This window comes from Stegastes partitus, unplaced genomic scaffold (genome assembly GCF_000690725.1).
Source record: "Stegastes partitus isolate 25-593 unplaced genomic scaffold, Stegastes_partitus-1.0.2 Scaffold241, whole genome shotgun sequence".
In the NCBI taxonomy this organism is placed as follows: domain Eukaryota; kingdom Metazoa; phylum Chordata; class Actinopteri; family Pomacentridae; genus Stegastes; species Stegastes partitus.
Genome location: NW_007577972.1, coordinates 521597 through 536672, shown reverse-complemented (window position 1 = coordinate 536672; position 15076 = coordinate 521597). Strand labels below are relative to the sequence as shown.

The 15076-nt window shown below is 39.2% G+C and overlaps 1 protein-coding gene across 1 annotated transcript in view; it reads right to left on the bottom strand.

Moving 5' to 3' along the window:
* b3gat1a (beta-1,3-glucuronyltransferase 1 (glucuronosyltransferase P) a) overlaps nucleotides 1-11088 on the bottom strand; it is a 14981-nt gene extending 3893 nt beyond the window's left edge. The window contains exons 1-3 of the mRNA XM_008281683.1: nucleotides 10977-11088; nucleotides 7484-7995; nucleotides 1864-2160 (exon numbers count right to left, since the gene is read on the bottom strand). Of these exons, the coding sequence (XP_008279905.1) occupies nucleotides 1864-2160; nucleotides 7484-7995; nucleotides 10977-11088 (921 nt within the window). The remainder of the gene's footprint in view (nucleotides 1-1863; nucleotides 2161-7483; nucleotides 7996-10976) is intronic.
* Between the last annotated feature and the right edge of the window lie 3988 nt (nucleotides 11089-15076).

Below are 15076 nucleotides of genomic sequence, written 5' to 3'. Positions count from 1 at the left end.
GTGTGTGTGTGTGTGTGTGTGTGTGTGTGTGTGTGTGTGTGTGTGTATGGGTGTTTGTTGTGTATTGGCTAGCTAAAGCCCTCTGGCTGACTCCTCTTTGCCCAGATAGAGGCTTAGTGAAGTGACCCAGACCAACGGCCTTAAGCAGGAATGGTGGAGTGGGTATGGAGAAGAACGTTGATGCTGCTGCTACCCTCAAGCGTCTTGCTCAACTACATGTGCAAATGTACAAGAGTGCATGTGGGCAGTGTGAGAAATGTAATCAATGATGTTCAACTTTTCAACAATAAATTTACACTTTGACATTCTGACCATCAGAAAATCATCATGGAATTTCATTTGAGAAATACATGGATTTCTCACCAAGTATATGTTGAAGAAGATGCCGTAGTGCAGCTCAGGAAGGTTTAATCAAGTAAGTCTGAGGCATCAAAAAGTGATTCCGTACTGGTGATCAAGGAAAAGAAGCTCTTTTGTTGCTAAAAAAAAAAAAAAAACACCAATTATGCCAGGCTGCCTGGAGACTTTAAATAACAGGTTTGTTTGTATCATAAGAAAACTGCTGTGGCGCAATACCATTTTGTCTTCTTAAAAAAAAAAAAAGACTGACATTTTGGGAAACACGCTTATCTGCTTTCTTGAGAGTTAAATGAAAAGATCAATAACAATCTCACATCTACAGATGGGTGAGAAATTAAAAGAAAAATCAACATGAAATGTCTTGGTAAGGTAACGACATTTATTCTCCTAGTCTCTGGAGCTATTCTGTAGGCATGAACACCATTCTTCCAAAAGATAATGCATCTTTTGGTGTTTTGATGATGGTGGTAGAACACGTTGCACCAAAATCTCCCATAACTGCTCCATTGGTTTGAGATCTGGCAACTGAAGGCCACATGAATCAAACCATTCAGTGACAGCTTGGACCCTATGGATGGAGGCTTTGTCGTGCTGGAAGACTCTGCTCCTATTACAACAGAAATGTTTCATCACAGGACAACAGTGATCACTCAGAATAACTTTGTATTGATTTGCAGTGATCCTGCCCTCTAAGAAAACAAGTGGCCCCAAACCATGACAGCAAAACCTCTCCTTCAATTTGTCACTCATCTTTATATACGCTACAGCTGGCAGTGAGGTTGCTTAGCTTCACACCAAGACCAGAAACAGTCAAAAGGCTCTTAAAAACAGAAACCCCAAAATGTCTTATATAAGTAACAAGAAGGTGAGTAAGCATATGCTCCAAAATGCCAAACTTCTCCTTTAATAATTCATAATCCTCTGTCTTAGAAGGTTGTGTTATTGTGTTGAAGTGCTGTAAATACTTTCTCCATCTTTCATTTATTTATGGGAAGTCAAACTCTCACTCACCCTTTTTGTGTTATTGTTTATGAGTAATTTATTCCTGCATCATCGTGGCAGTTTGCTTGCAATAGTGTTAGTGGCCCGAAGCTGCAAAATTACTATTATATAACTTGTGAAAACTATAAAATAATAATCCCCTCTGTTTCAAGGGTGGTACTCAGTCAATGACCTGGTTGTAATATTGTGAAGGCAGATTGTGGCTTTCTTTTAGCTTTCTCTTGTAAAATTAGTTTCAGGAAGATAGTTCAGCACCAAATAATGACAAATTTAATAACACCCTTTCATAGTGTTCAATTGAGTGCAGTATTTCCATTTTCTGCAACTGTATACCTCTGCTACACTGCATTTCAAAATCTTTAAAAAAAAAAAATAATACTCTGCTATATTTTCTGATAAGACTTTAAATGAATTAACATATGGCAAGCTTAGCAAATCCCTTAACTACAAACTGCTCAAGTCAAGCAGCTCAACATCAGTAAACATGAAAAAGGAAATTACCTTAGTGCAATTGGCAGCTTTAGGCTCCAGGTCGTTGAGTGTGACAAGTTCCCGGAGCAAACTGCTCTCCTGGTAGCCTCCCTTCACTCCTCGAAGCTTAAAGTACGCCTGCGGTTTGAAAAGGATGAGCCTCAGGTTGATAGCAAAGCCAGCCATGTCGATGGCAAAGGGCCGATGGGGGTCGAACACCGTCTTCCAGCCATAGACCTTCCCAGCTGCGTTGACCTTCGGGGACTCGTACCGCAAACCACCCACAAAGGCCACAGGCCACACTGAAACTTTCCGAGTCGATCTCATCTGGTGAGAGGAAAGTGAAGAAGAGAAAATCGAGGGAAGAGAGTGAATTAGTCATCTGAAAAAGCGTACATGACAGCAAGACAGTATTTGAGCATTTGCTGTCAGCATTACAGCCGAACGGAACGGAGGGTTGTTAGAGCTGCTGCTATTATTCATTCTGAAAGACGGTGAATATTGACCAGGCCTTTGTGCCCTATGCAGCTGACATACTGGTAGATGAAGGCAGATCACACACACTGTTCAACAGCTCCCATACAATTAGATAATCAGGCACAGTCATCTTTAAAGGGAATCAACGCAGCCAGTGCCAAGAGAGTTTGAAGGAGCCAAGCCATTGCAGCAAGTGGCTGTGGTTGCTGGTTGTCTGAGAAGAATCTTTAAGGTAAAGTACCACCCCCCCCCTTTTTTTGTCCTTTAATCTTCCAGCATCAAACGATTTTGCCACCCTCTCCTTTGTCTGCTACTCAGCGAGTCTTTGCCATCCTGGCAAGAGCTGCCGCAGTCATAAAAGGTACGTTTTTATAATGTGGGAAGAGGAAGGTTTAGAAACAGCAGAGTCATTTAATCAAACTCAATGCAGCAGAAATAATGATGTTGGTGCCTCTCCAGTGGAAGGTCTTTTTAAAATAAAGGTGGGTGCAGGAGCATTTACGGTGTCCAGTATGTGTGTCTTCCATAGACACAGCAGGACAAAGCCCTAAGAAAATATCTATACACATAAGCTACATGCTTATTTGTTGCATGCATTTTGTACAAATCGCATGCTCATGTGCCTTTTGCACATGAGCTGCTGTGTTAGATTTGTTTGTGATCTGATGGTCTGCTGTGTAGTCAGGTCAGGTGATCAGAGAGGAGTAGAGTTTGAACAGGATGAAGCAGCCTGGGGGCTTATGGAAATCCACAGATTTGAGCTTCAGGGAAAACAACCGAGTCAAACAGATAAGATTTGGCAGGATCTTAATGAGCTCTGGGTGTTAAAGGTGAAAGAGATTTTGTGCTTATGTGCATATGTTCATATGAGTGTTACTATAATTTCTGAAGGAGGGTCATATTTTTCAGCCATCTTTAATCACACGTTATCTCCTCTTATATTGTTTCCTGCATAAATGCCAGTGTTTAGTTGACAAGGAGGAAGGAAGGAAGGAAGGAAGGAAGGAAGGACGGACAGACGGACAGACAAGAAATCCCAAATTCTAACAGAGAATAGATGGCAAGCATCCAGGTACATTAATCAGTAGTTAGGGGTTCAGGGAACATAACAAAACACAAGTGTAATCTAATACTGCTGTTGTAGTTTTTGCCCACACCGAAAAAAAAAAAAAAAAAGCAATTATTTAGTTTTTAAGATCCTAATTTCAATTATATTTAATTATTTTAATCATCCCTATGAAATTGTTTTTTTTTCAGTAATAAGCCAAATAAAACTGAGAATTCAAAACATGATTTGCATTGCAAATGCAGCCAGTTGTCCATCTAAATTTCAAATTGGATATCTTTTAAACATGTGATTAAGTAGAACAAGGCAGTAATGTAGAATATACAATACATATTGTACATAACTACATTGCAAATAATACATGCTGAACAGTGAATAAGTTTACAATTTGGAAAGAAAACCTAAGCATTTCTTAAGAGGCGTCAATAATTCATGTAGTTCTTCACAGCCATGTACTTTAAATGTGGAAAATTAATTTTTCATGAGGTTTTCATCAGTTTCCATTAATGCCTGACCTAAAAAATATGCATTTAATAAAAGACAGTATGTGTCAAAGTCACTACTACTAATACTAACTGCTGCTAGAATGAAAGACTGAGTCAGAGATTGGGATTCTTGATATAAACTGATGGCAACAATAGCAGTGAGCTCTATTGCACCAGAATCTAGCAGCAGAGGACAATGACTTGAGTCAGTTCTTTTTGTTTCTGTATAATACTGTATGAGGTGATGTGAGGTGGCCTGTCTCTGTGTCAGACTGTTACCGCTATTACCGCTGCTGCAATAAGAACTGTGGGTGAGCGTGCTTTGCAATTATCTATGAGCAAGTCTTTTAAATACAAACTACATTTTGGCTTGATTAGTGTGGCAGCTTCAAAAATGCAACCTTTATTCCTGAAATTTACAGTTTTTGTATGTTTGACAAAAATTTTAATTAAGTTTCATTGTCGTTTAGATAAAGCTTTATTCTCCTTTCATTTTGAAATATTGGTTCAAATGCTGAAGAGACTGAAATAGGATCATGTGATTTGAAACAAAAATTAAAAATAAGTAAGTAAAAAAATAAATACAATTTAGCAAATTTAAATTAAATTACATTGCAATAATAAGTGTAATAATAAAATACAAATTAAATAATGGCGGCTATGACTCAGGTGGTAGAGCGGTTGTCCTCTGATTGTAAGGCTAGCGGTTCGATCCCCTGCCCCTCTGCAGTCCAAGTGTCCTTGGGCAAGACAGTGAACCTAAAGTTGCTCCCAATGGCAGGCAAGCACCTTGCATGGCAGCTCTGTCGCCACTGGTGTATGAATGTGTAAATGGGTGAATGAGAAAACATTGTAACGCACTTTGAGTGCCGCTAAGGTAGAAAAGCATGTATGTAAAATGTTTTATTACATTTATTACTACATTTTCATACGAACAACCAACACTGAAACTAGGATATACCTTAAAAATATTAGTAAACTCGTCATAACTTTATACCATTATGTGAGAGCAATGGGCATTGTAACTTATCTCATGAAATGCTCAAACATTTCAGAAAGTTTTTCTTTTCTTTTCTTTTTTTTATCATTAAATAAGACCAGACAGTTTTAATAAGAGACTAGAACACCCTGAATTGCTTATAATCTGAATACAATGCACAACTGAGGCATGACTGCAAAAGACTGACTGCTGTGGCATCTTTGCACTATCAACTGCTTTCAGTAAAGTCTGTGCTCCATGACAAATGAACTGATTACCAATTTATTAAGTTGCACATCTGTACTAAAGGGAAATTCTATGCTAATAACATGAAAAAGGTTCAGACTCTAATTTTCACCTCATTCAGGTACAAGACTAAGTCAGACTTTGAATTAGCATTAACTAGTTTAAATTATTATTATTTTACAGTTAGATTTGAAAATGTATTGCAATTACACAAAAGAACTAGTTCACTTTGCATTAGCCATGGAAAATACTGAAATGTACTTTCCTCTGCTCTGTCTAGCTGACTATCACATGCTCTTTTTCGCTCGATCTTTTTCTGTCTTTGGCTCTCCCTCACTCTGCCTCCATCTCTCTCTCTTGGTCTCTCTCTCTCTTTCTCTGCCCCTCAGGGCCGTTACTCTGGCCCATAAATAGGCCTGTTGGAGGTGATGGAGGGCCTCTGAGGGAGACGGAGCACTTTGGCTGATTCCCAGAGAAAGGTAATGACAGGCCCCGTCAATACCCAGCGCTCCATTTACTACGGGACCCCGTCTGCACTACTAACAAGACTTGAGGCTAATACTCGGAGGACCTAGACCATGTCCGCTCAGGTAATTCAACTGATGTCAAGATGGATGGCCTGAGATGTACTGATTACATGCCCAAACTTCTCTATACCAACTTCACATCCTTGGCTACGCTTGTTAAGAGCCAAAAAAATGGTTCAAGTAGCAGAGAATTTATAGTTCAACCAACCGTTACACCATACAGTATACACCACAGATTTTTTTTCATTTGTGTGCAGTGTCCTCCTGACAAATATACATACATTTCCCTTGCACCCACACAAATTACCCACCATCAGCTCTATACTTGGTTAGTTTTTCTGAAGTTCAAGTGAAGCATTTCAAAGATTGATGGAGTTAAGACTGAAACTTTTTGTTTTTTCATCACTGGTGCAGAGCTGGCAATATTTTTGAGTAGGCGATAGTGCTGTGATTCATTGGCCCACCAAACAGGAAGGTTACTTTTAGGTATAAGCATTTAGATGGTTACACTTGAAAATAGTTTAGAGGTCAGATAAAGGGGAACACTCAAATCTATAAGAACACTTACACAGTTATGATGGAACTCACATTTTCCCACTCACAAGAATCCTACAGCCACATATTGTCAGTGTTTCTCCTGACCACACTGCTGATGCAACAGTTCACTCATGGCAACTTGTGAAGTTCTTTGCCAGATTTGTCAGTTTTTGTTTTTTTTTTTTAATGTTTTTTATCTTATGTTTCTTTAGTGATGCAAAATATAGGATTTTTTGAGATATTCAATATGTTAAAATTTTCCAACTCATTTTGGCTGATTGCAGATACCGATACATGCACATATTCATTTTATCATGATGGCCTACTAGCGGTTACAGTGATATAATATGCCCCTTTTTATGCTCACCAACATGCAGCATTGAGCATTAGTTTGTATCATCTTATTTGTCTGCCAATGATCATTTTGGGCCAATGCCAATATTTAAATTTTAGAAGCTTTACTGACTGGCTGGATAATACAAACATGCTGATATGATCATAAAGTCCTAATTTTTTTTTTTTCTTAAAAAGAAAGAAACTAAATTTACTAAACTAACTGCTTAAATGTTCACAATTAAGAGAAGTGATTTAAGTTTGTGAGATGTTTTTTTTTTTTTAAAGCATAGTTAATTACAAGGAATATCTTGATCCCTTCAAGCCACTTAAAGTGCTTTTTAACTGATTAATATAATCACAAACCTAAGCTTGATACTTTGGTTTATGTCCACTGTCCCACAGATGTCAAATGTAAATAATTCATTAATAAATGCAGCATTATTAATTAATAATTGATCAGTAGACACTGTGGGATACAATGGTGGCTGTAACACTGCAGTTAATCCCAGCTTAAGTTAAGATGTGCAGTGGCTGGGCATCATTAAGTGTCACAAAAGTCTTTGTCGTGGTGCTCTTTTACTGGCAAAATCCTCACAATGCTCGCTACTTGCAAACATGTAACTGCCTGCCTCCTCTAGTTGCTGCAGTATTAAACAGGAAAAAATACACAACCAGGTACTTCAGCTAATCTGCAATACTGTAAGTACATATTGTCTTGGGAAATAATATAGGGTATTGGCAGGAACTGAATATTAAATGACTGATCGGGGCAAGAAAAACAACAAAAAACCTGATGGGAACTTCCCTATTCAGGACAATAAAGTGTTTAAGTTCTAGTGCTTATTTTTGATCAATTGGCACAATATATGTTTCTATGCTTATACACTTTGCCCTCCTTTGGTGTGCTAATTTACAATTGCAGAGATTTAGCAAAAAAATGCATGAAGTGAGCACAGCTGATATGGCAGCCACAGTGACGTGGTGTAACAGCACTAACCTCCTCAAACAGCTCCAGGCTGTATGTATTGTCATCGTCAGCAAAGTAGACAATTCCAGCTTGGCTGCTGTTGGCATTAAAGGTCTCCCTCAGCCAACGTAGAGCCAGATTCCTCTGCATGGTCCCTCTGGGGATTCTGGGGTCCCGAGTGTCACCTCTCAGCTTATAGTTCCTGGGTGTCTCTACATTGAGGTGGGTGTAGTTTAGCCCTGTTTCTCGGAGGAGTCGCGTGACAAGAGGTGTTCTCCTTTGGGAGTCCTCCACCAGGATCCAGTGCAGGTTGGGGACATGGAGGAAGGTGTTTGCTAGCCGTGTCAGCTCTGCCTTCTGCACGGGTCGACTGTATGTGGGGGTGATGATGTGGATTGTAGGCAGCACATCGGACCAGGGTGGAGGCCTTGTATACACATACTCTGTCCTCACCACCTCCACAATGTCCTTATCTGAGGCACAGTATTCCTTGGAGTCCTGCGCCTGGCCACCTGCCTCCCTCTTGCCCTCAACACCGTCATCTATAGATATGGGGATAAGAAGACATGTAAGGCATTAGTGCAACCTTGAGCTGCCCTTTGTATATTTGCCTCAGGTGACTTAAACCCAATGGGGGTAAAGTGTACCTGAGAGCCGGTGGTGGCGGACTGCAAGCCTCTCTGGAATGATAAAGATCTCTTTTACTAGGTGGTGACAGGCTGCAAAAAGTGAAAGCAGGCACCGTGAGAGAATAATACAGCTGATGGACAGAGAGACAGCGCAAGACAAGGGAGGGGAGAGCTGGCCTCTGCTATTACTCCAGTGTTGCCTTTGGGCTTGTCTTAAATAAAGAGAAAAATGTGGGTATGTGGATCTGGTGGACATGCTCTCTTTTTATGTCCAAACTCCACCACAGACTCTCTTCCTCTGCCTTTCCCATTAAAATTCTATAGTGTGCTAGGACACTTTCCTCAAGTTACTATATTTTGTTGAATTAAAGAGGTTCTAATGTTTTTTAAAAAAATGTATTTTGCTTCAGAGATGTATAATGTGTGTAAAATTTCTGTAATTACAGTGAGGTGGGTCTTTCATGTAGGATCATTACATGATGTTGGATTTTACGGAACACAAGCAAAAGCAGGTTAGATCTCTGGTACTGTATTCGGGCTCATAGATAACCCCACAAATAAGGGTCAAGACTCTTGCTAGTTATTCCACTGAACTCAAAATGTGTAATGACTTACAATGTTTGACTTCAGTAAATTTTAAATGTTTCCTTTTTTTTATTTTTTTAGGAGATCTGCCTGGAAAAAAAAAAAGACTTTAATGCTGGGAGGCAACTTTTGTTGGTACTTTGCATCTTCACTGCATCCATGACCTGTACAGCCAGAGCCACAGACTGTGTGCATGAAAACTATCGTAATAATAGACAAGCAAGGTTTCTTATGAAAGTGTTTTCATAAGAAACCTTGTGTAGGTTTTAGGGCACATTGTACGTAACTTAACAGCAGGCTGAAAAAGCAGTGTTTCACCATCCTCTCTCTGCTTCACCTCTGACCAATGCTAGAATGGTACAGCTGAGAATCAATACACACAAATAAATCTTCACTAAGTCTGTAGTTTGTGCTACTGCAGTAAATGGTATCTACATGACACACTATATTCTTTCTATGCATAACAATTTAACACTAATTTTGAAAATTGTGACTCTATTCAAGACCTGCATGTAAACAGGAGTGAACCAATCAGTTGAATGCATTTTGAGTTGACTCCAGTGTTAAAGGCTGTGATAGTTTGGCCTTGTTTGGTCATGATGGACAGGACCATGATTATAGCATCATTGAGGTGGTTAATTTCTTTTCATTGTGCCACAGCTAATAGCAGTCTTTGTCACTGTTCTGCTCGAGCTCCATTTGCACCTCCAGCATAAAGAGGATTTTTCTGCAGCACATAGATTAACACAATCTGCTGATGGCCAGATGTTCAACAGAAGCTGCCAAAGAGCACAGTGCCAAAAAAAATCCCAAGCTTCTCTTTTAGGATCACACAAAAAGAAGCCTGTGGACTGAGTTTGGTCAGATAGCAGTGACTAAAAATTATTATTATTTTCCAAATACTTTATTGTGTTTTAAGTGTATCCTGTGATACAATAAAATTACTTGAATGTATTTAACTGAAAACACCTTTATGGTCATATTTTGATATTTGTTGAGGGGAAAAGCCGTATGCTTTCTAATGATTGCTTCCATGAAAGAAATTTTACTCATTTTACTGCAAATAATGTACCAATTATCTTGATATATAATGTACAAATAGTCTTGAATAAACCTGTTTTGGTTGTTAACCCCTGTATATGCATTCACAGCAGGAATGTACATACAGGGGTTCCACACACATAGGAAGAGGGTAAATAGCTCTATTGATTTGCCGTCGCTCTAACTTGGGTGTGTTTGCTCGGCAGCATTCTTGACATTTTACACTGTTTGTTTGTGGTCTCAGGAGATGATCGTGAAAGTCATGAGTATGGTATGTATTAATGACTTAGACCAGTGTGCAAATACGATAACTATTAATGTCATGTAAATTTAAGATGAAGTTAAATTCAAGGACACATGTATTATTTGAAATTACTGAATTACAATTTGCATTGAATTTACATGAGTGACAATGGTGGAGCGTTTAAATCTAAATGGATCAAACACTTGATTGACATGCTGCTGAATAATGCATGCTGCATGTCACACTAAGAAGAAAATAATGGATTGATGGTTCAAGCAGCTGCAAGGTGACTCGATGGTTAGCACCGTTGCCTCACAGCAAGAAGGTTGCCGGTTCACGTCCTGGTGAGGACACCCGGGATCTTTCTGCGTGGAGTTTGCATATTCTCCCCGTGCAGCGTGGGTTCTCTCTGGGTTCTCCGGCTTCCTCCCACACAGTCCAAAAACATGTTGAGGTTAATTGGTGATTCTAAATTGTCCATATGTGTGAATGTGATTGTGTCTGTCTGTCTCTAAGTGTAGCCCTGTGATAGACTGGTGACCTGTCCAGGGTGTTCCCTGCCTTCGCCCTAAGTCAGCTGTGATAGGCTCGAGCCCCCCGCGGCCCTAGTGAGGATTAAGCGGTGTATAGATAATGGATGGATGGTTCAAACCATGTGAATGGACAAGCAGGGTGGACATACTGCACTAGGCAAGTTATTTTTAAAATGAAAAATAAATGCAGATTAGAGGCAGCTAAATAATTCAGTGAAACTCACAGACTACGTATATTAAACAAATACATCATACTAAATGCATAACAGTGGGTACGTGATGGTAACTTTCAAGTCTTTCTCACTTACATAAACCATCCACTCTGAGGTTTACTGTGACTGGAAGTGTTACTGAGCTCTGATGAAGCCGATGGTCATGGCAAGTGAGTGCCTCTACACAAACGGCCTGTTGTCTAAACCTGAAGTGCGTTGTTAGGTTCGAGGACCCACTTCAAGTATGATATTGCCAGTGGAGTGCAGTGCACTGCATACCCTTGCGGATGGCGAGGAGTGGAGCAATAGCGCTTTGGTGCCAAACAGTGATGAGCAGAGTCCAGGGTAACACGATCAACACGATGGCAAGAATATCTCTTCTCTTCGGCATCTCCAGGATTGGTTATTTGGCTCGGCATTACCTGGAGCGAAAAAAACAAACAAACAAAAAAAACCCCCCGATGTGTTATCATTCTGCATTTCATAATGCAAAGGATTTGAGGTAAAGTCACTGTAAGAACCTTGAAAAAGAAAAAAGAAAAATTTGTATGTTTGCACAAACATTTCCACAAACTTCCTACACCAGATTCTAGGAAACATATGTGAATTGCAGTTACTTAGAAACTGAAGCACATCCAGAGGAATTAACTAACATTAACTGCATTAGAGACAACATAGAAGGCAGTGGTGGTCACTCATATTTAAGTATCAAGGTGGCTTGAAGCAGAGTAAAAACTCCACTGACATAGAAAATGATTGTTTACACACTGTTCACACACTAATCACAATATATTTCCACAGATGCACCAGCATAACAGCCTCATATTTTCCAGCCCAGTGGATAAGAATGAAATGAAGTAGCAGGTGAATGCTGTAAAATATGCATAGAAGTTAAAAAAAGGGGAGGAAAGTTTGATCATTTGCAGTGTATAACAACTAACAAAGGGAAGGTCAAAGCTACTGGAGGCGGTGGCAATGGATCAGGAGCTTGTGCTCTCTGCCAGCCTGATGAGCTCATCGGTGCCATCACTGAAGACGGGGTAGTGACTTCGTGCCTGATGCTGATTCACCAGCCAAATGGCAGGAAGCGATGTCACCAGACTGCGGGTTGACTGGCAAATGTTCCTTTCCCTCCGAGTCCAGATCATTTGGTTCAAGCTTTGTATCCCTTTGAAAAATGTAATTACAGCATGAAAGGCATTAATCACACATTAAAGGCACAGTGCAGGGGTTCTCAAACTTATTACTCAAAGGTCTGAATCAGATTTTTATTCAAGATTAGAGGTCCAGGACATGCGGTGAGAACAAAATAATATTTAATAAAGTCAGGAAGATCTTTTCAACATTTAAGTTCAACACAGTCAGGAGAGTCTTAAACCTGGTGGTAGAAATGGCCTGTAATCAGTTGCATCAGTGTAAGTATGCAAATAAGTGCTGCAAAGGATTTTACAGAAAAATAACATGCATGCAAAACAATAAACATTAAAATGACTAAATTAATAACCAATGAAAGCAATCAGCATAAAATGTATCCCTGAATTCTGATGTGTGATTGCATTCTAAACATCACTTCTCTTGTCACTGGGCCAGCACAAAACTGAGGCAGATGCCCCTCATACAGTCAGTCCACATCATATTTCTGAATTTAACCTTTCTTACAACTGTATTAACACTAGTTATAGAAATTGTTTACTGGAGAAAATTAAACATGGCGGCATGACATGGCAGCCTCTGTTGAAAAGAACCTGCTTACTATGTGGAGATGAAAATGCTAATTTAAAGCTAATGAAAACACAATGATTTGTAGTTACAGGTAAATATACATGAGTGAAATCATATTGCATTCCATTTCTGCAAATAGATTCTCCTAAATCCTACACATGGTAAACTTACGACACTAAACACTTTTTAAAAAAAAGAAGAAAAAAAAACAAAACAAAAAAACACTGTCACTGTTTTCAGCTGACCCTTTACAGAAAGACATTTGTTAATGTGGTATTCTTTAGACACCTAGCTATTTATTCAGTTAAGGATGTATTCCTCTGCCTTGCAAATAACCACTAAGTTGCAGGTTGCCGTAGAGCAGAGAAACTGCTTAACAGAGCTAAAGTTCCTGTTTTTGCAAAGCTGTGATTGGACAGTTGCTGTTATATTACCGGTTTACCCAATTGCAGTCAAATGCAAATGATTTATATGAAAGTTGTGGAGTTAAAAATGACTGTCCAGCATCTAAACACAACTACAACAGGCATGCTTCATAATTTCTATGCTGTAGTCTGCCAGAATTTATATCGTAACTATTGGTATACAACTTGAAAAAGTAAAAACTGATTTGAATTAATACCTCTAATGCAGTCTCTATAAACATTGAGTTATGTTTCACAAATATAGAAACCTAATCTGTTTTGCATAGCATCATTATAATTCAGACTTCTAGTTTCAAGAATTTCTTTGTAATAGGACAATGGTATGAAGTAGTTAGCTGTACCATGACATGTTTCGGCGTTCCATCTGTCGCCTTCTTCAGAAGTGTCATCTGACGTGTGTGACGAGTCTTTATCAGCTGTTTTTCCTAGGTGTGGCCAAACTGACAGTTCCAGAGGGTGTGTGAGTTTGGCCACACCTACCGCCGCGCGGTGGTCTCTGGAGCAGAGCGTCCCAGGTGTGGGATGGAAGGAACGCTCCATCATCTCTATTGATGGTGTGTGATCCTCGCTCCCTGATCTATCCAAACATGTCAAGGTACAGCTAACAACTTCATACCATTGTCCTATTACAAAGAAATTCTTAAAACTACTTGTGCTTTGAGGACAAAATGAACATCTTTGCTAAATTCAGACTTCTGTTATTAGCTAAATTCTCTGTCCTCCTTTGCTCATTTACATTGACTTTAAAGACAACAGACCTGCACAACCCTCCTAGGGTCTGTCTCTCCTTACAGGCTTTGGGCATTATGCCAAACCCGAACTGGAAAAATGCAGTTATTAAGTGATCTGCTCAATTAAACAAAGGAGAAAACAGACATAATGTGGGCACAGGTGTTTGGTGCGTTCATTTCAGCTTTACACATGAGGAAACAAGTCATCACATTTCCCATGGTGATCCGGCTCCCATTGCTGGAGAAGGTGGCAGTATATTGAGGATTAACATAATTGTACATGCCAATTATGTTTATTGAGCTCTGTAAATAAACATCATTAATGCCTAAGCCTTGTGTGAATAGTTCCGACACAAACCCTACACCACATAAATGCTTTCTGCCGATAAAGAAGTAGGTGCTGCAAAGCAGCATTTATTTTTTTCTGCTTCAGTGGAGAGGTGATTTACAGTGGAGCCCTCTTTAAAAAAAAAAAGAAAAAAAAAATTAATGTGCACAGTTCTGCTTCCTTATACCTAAAGATAGTAAAGTTGCACAGGAAACACCACAACTCACATTCCAAGTTCTTAAATGAATGGTAATTTCACAGATAAATCCACTGAATGCCTCCCTTTGAGACATATTTTTGAAGGTGCACAATCTTCACCAAAACCTTTGTTGAAGGTTTGACATTAAAAATGGTATTGCTGGATTTGTACATGTGAAATAAATTCTTTAGGCCTTGTCATCATAGTCTGAAAAAGCTATGTGATTTAAACAAGCAAAGAAACATGTCTATCAGAAGCAAATGCAGTAAAATTCTTAAGGGAGAAAAGCTTCTTGAGATGAATTCACCGTGCAATCTACAGTTAAATGCCTGCAGTGAGCACAAACCGCCTCCAGTATTAAACAGCTACCAATTAACCATTATTGCCATTGCTAACATTTTAAGTGAAATGGATTTCTTGACCATTATATTTAATTGAAGTAGCTATCTCTGTTAGCTTTATAATGATGGCTATCAAATCATAATTGTTTTAATGGAAGAAAAACTAGTCTGCAGTTGTAAAACTGAGCAAAAACACATCTCTACATCCCACTCTGACTGTACAGCAGGGTCACAAAGTGATGTCTTTTGCAGTCTGCCAGGTTGCACTGAATGCATATTAAACCCAAACAGCAAAAGTTTTATTTCAGTACCAGGTTTTGGTCATATGCATGACAGGCACACAATGGCATCTTTTGCTAGATCATCTTTGCCTTGAAATTTTTTTTGAAACCTCACACCTCAAGATCAGCTTTCTGTTCTGAAAATCTGTAGTCTCTAATTCCAAGTCAAGGTAATCATAAAGACATTACTATGTCATGAATAAGTTATTTATTATATATTTTTAAAGACTTGAGAAGACCTATTCAAACCAAACACATTTTCACATTTGGAGAAGTACTCCTCATCACCCTACAGAAGCCGAGAGCGGTCGTTTTCCGCTACTGTTCTTTCTTTGCCGTTTTCGCGAGATAA